Raw genomic sequence first — 5,827 nt, 5'->3', positions numbered from 1 at the left:
TTAATATATAATTTTCCTTTGTGCTTGTGGTCCTTTGTATCCATTCATCCTTCCAGTTTCTAGATTTTTGATATCCCATGTTAAAAACCTGCTATAATTTCATATTGAACATTTCATATTTTAAAATTGACATGAAGGATTTAAGAACTTTCACACTTTTTTTTTACACAAAAAAAAAAAAATCTATTGTGTTCATCCTTGTCCATCGCTTTTCTGTCTTTCCTCTCTTCGGTGTTGCAGGTTTTATGTTGAAGTCTGTGTTTCACAGTTAGATCCGCAGTTTTTCCAAAATCAACATTTCTGTTAGTCTGAGTTTAGAATTGGTTAGTAAACGTGTATTAAGCTAAACGATAAAGTAAGCAGTACAGAAACGTTCAGCCAAAGCAGAGAGCTGTGGAGTTCAATGATTCTGCATTTCACCTTAGACCTTAGTTTGTGGTAAAAGCACACAACTGAAGAGTTGTGCTGCTGTGTAGCAGCAGCTGTTCTTTTTAAAGCTTAAACTCGAACCCAAGAATACAAAATGTAAGTAAGACATTCAGTTGTCTTTTATTTATCAAAACATGGAGGATACAAGAGATATTTCTCTTCTTCACTACAGAAGGTAATACAGACAATCCAGAATTAATATCTATTTTTGACTTTAGTGATATATTAGATTTTGAATGGCCACCCTGGACCACAGATGATTTAATACTGGCTGAGTCTTCACATGATCAGTTGTTGTATGAAGTGCATCTGATATTTCTACAGAAATTAAACAAGTTTATTTGAAAAGGATAAAGAGTGGGCTCTTTTAAATTAGAAAATTAGTTTTTTTGATAAAATGCCATTAATGAAATGTAATATACAATCATGCACAATGATGGTGCAAAGATGAGATTTTGTTTTCTGTATTGCACATTGCACCAAAAAAAAAAAAAAAGAATATTCACCTGCATATAATTTAACTTATAAACTAAGCTTAAGTGCTTAAATACGTGTGTCCCGTTTTCTGTCACCCATTAATCTGTCCAATCAGGACCACAAAGACGAACCTCATCAACCACAGTAACAGTGCTAGATTAGCTCAGACCTGAAATTCAAACCTGACGTCCATCGTGTGCGTCACTGTAAGCTAACTGAACCCCGACCGACAACGCGTTGGCTTTGAGTCACCATAACTTCACATCATTGAGCTCCAGGTCTCCCATGATCTCCAGCTGGTCGATGCTGCTCAGGTCCTGCACCCGGTGCCTGAACTCGAACAGGTGCGACCCGTTCACTGCCAGCTTGAACTGATGGGGCTGACAGAGCAGGAGGATCTGGAGGGGGAAGAAATGTTGAGGAATGCTAATCCAGAATGCACCGAGGTGAAAATTCAAAAGATGAACTGACCAGAATAGGGGCACTTTTTTTTTTTTTCTGGTCAGTGAATGATTCTGTTTTAATTTGTAATATAAATGGTCAATGATGCCTCTTCAGATAAAAAAAAAAAAGGGAAAACTAATTTGTGCGTCTCTAAAATCTTGAAAGTTGCTGGTTGCTCCTACCTCAAAGTATTCGCCCGGCGAGAAGGGAAAGAAGGGCAGCTCCCTCTCCTCCTGACCCCAGGATCCGTCCAGGTACGAGTTCCTGATGAACACGCCCGACTTCATCCGGGGGTTCAGATGGAGAGCAATGTTCTCCATCTTGCTGTTGCAGAGGTTGACTGTGAAACTGGAACAGAGGTAAAAATATTCTTGGATATTTCTGGGGTTTTTTGTTTATATATATATATATATATATATATATATATATATATATATATAAACGTAATATTAAATTTAGAAAAAACATTACTAAAATAGTTCAGCTACATCACACAATTTGTATTATTCCACCCGGTTAAAAGCTTAATTGGAAGATAGATTATTGATTTGTTTGGTACCAATTACAATCACTGAACGGTAAAAACAGCCATGTTTTATTTCACTAAATCATTCAGCATCTTGCAGACGTTTTTATTAACCTTGAACTTTCTCATATTTTGTCATGTGACAACCACAAACATCAGTGGAAAACCCTCCTGCAGGCTGCTAAGGTCATGAGGCTGTGGTTGATTTTCACCTTCTAGCAGAACAATGTCCCTAATCGAAGCATAATCGTGTGGAGTGACCTAATCAAAGCCCAGACATGGATCAAAATATGCACATGTTACAAGCCCTAAAAACTGATGCTGCAAAAATGTATTAAACTTAGCTTGAACATCTTTGCGGTCAAACGTTTTAGGCTCTTGGATGTTCAAAGCGGACATACATGAAAAATACTTACAATTGTCATTTTTAAAATATTTGTTTACCATTTTCCTTCTGTGCAATTTTAAACTTTTGTGTTTAACAAAGTCCCATTAAAACACATAGAATGTTAATAATTGCAATGTGATAAATGAAAAGTACAAAAAAAAGTTTATATATTTGCATATTATTAATAATTTGTTTACCTGTGAGGGTACATGCTGACCTGTCCTTTTATTGTGATGTGCTGTCCTGGGTTCAGTCCTTTGAGTATACTGCCTTTGTAGGGAAGATCCTGTAACAACAATGTTATTATTTTTCTCAAAGTTTGTCACCTGAGCTTCTATGACTGAGCTGTATACAGTAGTGCATATGGAAAGTATTCACAGCGTTTCACTTTATGTCGCAGTCTTATTCCAAATTGTACTAACCTCATGCCTCAAAATTCTACATACCAAGGCTCCATTATGACAATGTGGGGAAAAAAGTGTAAAAGACTGAATCAGCCTTGTGACTCACACAGGCTGATTCTTGGTGAATCAGCCTTGATTTCTTGGTTTTATATTTTTGCAAAAATCTCAAAAGCTCCACAGTGTCATAATGGGGTATTTGGTGTGTAGAATCTTTAGGCAATAGATTAATTTATTACAATTAGGAATAAGTTTGTAATGTTACAAATTAAGGAAAAACAAAGCGCTGTGAATCCTTTCCGGATGCACAGCGAATCCGCTATTTACACTTGGCGAAAATAGAAAGTTAAGGGCCTGTATTCTCAGAGTTTTAGATTAAGAGAGACTGAGTCAGCTGCTCAGAGTGACTTTGAGCGATGAGTCAACAGAAATTCCCATCTCAGTGCAGGACGTGTGATTGACCGCGTGACACTGTCTTCTACGGTTGATGCACACAAAACGACAAAATAGTATTCAGTTCAGACTAAGTTTTAAAAAAAAAAAAATAGCATGAGGATGAAACTGCAAAATTTAATTATTCACCACGCAACAACCACAGCAATTATAGCTTATTTATATCATCGTTACTTTGATTTGTAACAGCTTCTTGCCATGCTGGTTATTTTACTGCATCTATTTAATAATAAGCCCTCAGCTGTCAGCAGTTTACTGTGACTGCCTGCTTGCCTGATCTGGTGAAACGACCATAAAATTAAGGAGTAAAGCTATGTTTAGTCTTAGAATTCATTGAGAATACAGGCCCAAATAGTCTACAGCATGGTGAATAAGCATGGCTGACCATTAAACATTCAGGACCTGTGATGCAGTTTTTATTGCATCATAAGACACCAAGAAAATTCTAACTTCATGGACCCGCTAAAAAATAAAAATAAAAAAGGAAACTCACCAAATCACCTGACTCTGAATATATTGCCTAAAAGAGAAAAAAAAATGTTTAGAAGTGATTCATAAGAAAAAGAGAGAAAAAAAAAACCCCAAAGAAAATTAGAAAGGAGTTAGTTACTGAGTTTGGGATATAGCCAATAGCGTGGACCCTGACATTCCCAGAAATAGAAAACGTGTCGACCCTGGTCAGAGGAGTTCTGTGTTTGTATTCCAGCAGGTGAGTACCATTTACTGCCACCTACAGGCAAAGCCAGACATTCAGTTAGTTTATGTTCTTCAGCTACGGCACACAGGCTGGTGAAGGGCTGCTTCACCTTAAAGCCATTCTTGTGCACTAGAATGATGGTCTCGAAGGGGGCTCCGCGCTTGTAGGGCAGCTGGTGGAGCGTCTCCTCTTTACCCCACTCCTCCTGCAGCAGGGAGTTGCAGACCACACGGGGGGAGTCACTGAAGCGAGGGCTGAAGTGGAGAGCGACGTCTGAGCGCGGTTTGGTGCTGCAGCCGCTTGACAGGTCCACCTGAAACCTGCAGAGAGGACGAACACACAAGTCATGGTTAAAGTTATAAACACAGGCTCAGGAATGTACACATTTAAACTTCTCAGCAGTGCCACAGGCTGATGGTGCCACGCTGCACTGATGCAGTAATTCATGCAACAGGAGCCTCGTATTGAGTGCTTATACTCTCCAGTGTGTCATCACACTTTTTAGTAAGACATATTTTTGTTGCAATTTCCCTTTTTTCTAAACTAAATCAAGTTTTCAAATGTATTTTAAATTTATGCAACACAACAGACAGCTCTATAAGTGCTATCTGCTCGGTTTGACTGGAAAAATCACCTGTCAGCTTCTGGTGGCACAGTCCCCTGGATGATGATGATCTCCCCTGGATGCAGGCCTCCAGGTATGGGACCAGTGTACGGGATCCCCTAAAAGGGAAGGTAAAGTTAAAACCACTGCGTCTACACTGGACGGTCTGGCTTCTGCGTAATATCTGAGAGCTAAAACATCCCTCAGATGCGAGACGGATTAATCAAATGAGAATGGCAGCGGCTTAAGCTGAGAAATTACTAGGAGCGGCTGTGAACATCAACATTAAGCGAAACCTCTTACCGGATCCAGAACGGTGTGTTTTGCATTGGCCACAGACATCGAGCCCCGGGAGTCCTGACAAGCTGCAGCGGGTGACGGACAGCTGACAGTCGGTGGTTTCTGCAGCAAACGGCGGCAGCGTTGGGCTCTGCTGCGCTACCAACTGACGGTACCAGTGGCCATATTTACTCCATCAACGAGCAGCGCATGCGCACAATCTACCATGTGATCAGGCTTACATATGAAAACAGCAGGCTTGTTTTTTTTCTGCTGTTTACTCATACAACTTGTTCAACTCCTGCTCCTCAGGAAAACACACATGTACTTTAAAATAATCTGAGTGTGTGCCAAAAGTTTGACGCAAGTTTATTTGCAGCCAAACAGTCAATAGAAAAAGAAATCAGAATGAAAAAGTTGATATTAATTACAATATTGGCAAAGGACAGCATGTCTCCTCTGTTTTTTTTAATTAGGATAATATTTCAGTTGTATTTGAGAGCATTGGGAACAATCTAAAATAAATAAATGAAATTAGCTGTTCATGCAAGGTGGCTTTGTTATACATTTAATATTTTTTTAGAAAGTGTTTATTTTATTGTTCTACATTGAATAAAAGTCAATGTAGACTTTTTATCCTGGACTACCAACATGTTTTGGTTTGTTTCAGAATTCCGAGTTGCATTGAATGCAACAAGAATTAGAACTGTTGTATAAATAGCATTTGTCAGTTGCAAGAACAGGTTTCTCTGCTAGTAACAAGCAGACTGTTGAAGAGCAAGTTGTGGGTCTTGGTAAGTGTGTTGAGTAGAATATACTTTATTCTTTGCAATGATATAGATACCTTATTTATTTGTCAAAAGCGGTTTAGACTACTAATAGGGGTTCCAAGTGTTTTGAAGACGTGAGACGATCAGGACATGTACTGTACTCAGGTTCAGGTTCAGCCCAGAGCCGCAGCTTTAGTCCACCCAGATCAGAACTGCTGATATCCACAAAAGATTTGAAAGACTTCCTTTTGCACTCTTCTGATTGGAAAAGCTGCAGATAGAGGAGTGGGTGTGGCACAATCATAAAAGCTGTCAGATCTGTTTTTAGAATGTGAAACTTGTATTACAGGCACGTGCGG

General features: G+C 39.0%; 1 protein-coding gene across 1 annotated transcript; it reads right to left on the bottom strand.

Annotated features, from left to right (window-relative positions):
• Positions 1 to 524: 524 nt before the first annotated feature.
• lgals8b (galectin 8b) lies at positions 525 to 4,908 on the bottom strand. Its single transcript, XM_008399502.2, has 8 exons — positions 4,723 to 4,908; positions 4,450 to 4,538; positions 3,925 to 4,135; positions 3,729 to 3,848; positions 3,612 to 3,638; positions 2,462 to 2,550; positions 1,533 to 1,698; positions 525 to 1,304 (listed from the first exon to the last, which is right to left on the bottom strand). Exons 1-8 carry the CDS (start codon positions 4,759 to 4,761, stop codon positions 1,155 to 1,157), a joined length of 891 nt encoding a protein of 296 aa, XP_008397724.1. The 5' UTR covers positions 4,762 to 4,908; the 3' UTR covers positions 525 to 1,154.
• Between the last annotated feature and the right edge of the window lie 919 nt (positions 4,909 to 5,827).

Source organism: Poecilia reticulata, linkage group LG22 (genome assembly GCF_000633615.1).
Source record: "Poecilia reticulata strain Guanapo linkage group LG22, Guppy_female_1.0+MT, whole genome shotgun sequence".
In the NCBI taxonomy this organism is placed as follows: domain Eukaryota; kingdom Metazoa; phylum Chordata; class Actinopteri; order Cyprinodontiformes; family Poeciliidae; genus Poecilia; species Poecilia reticulata.
This window is presented reverse-complemented; position numbering and strand designations above follow the sequence as displayed.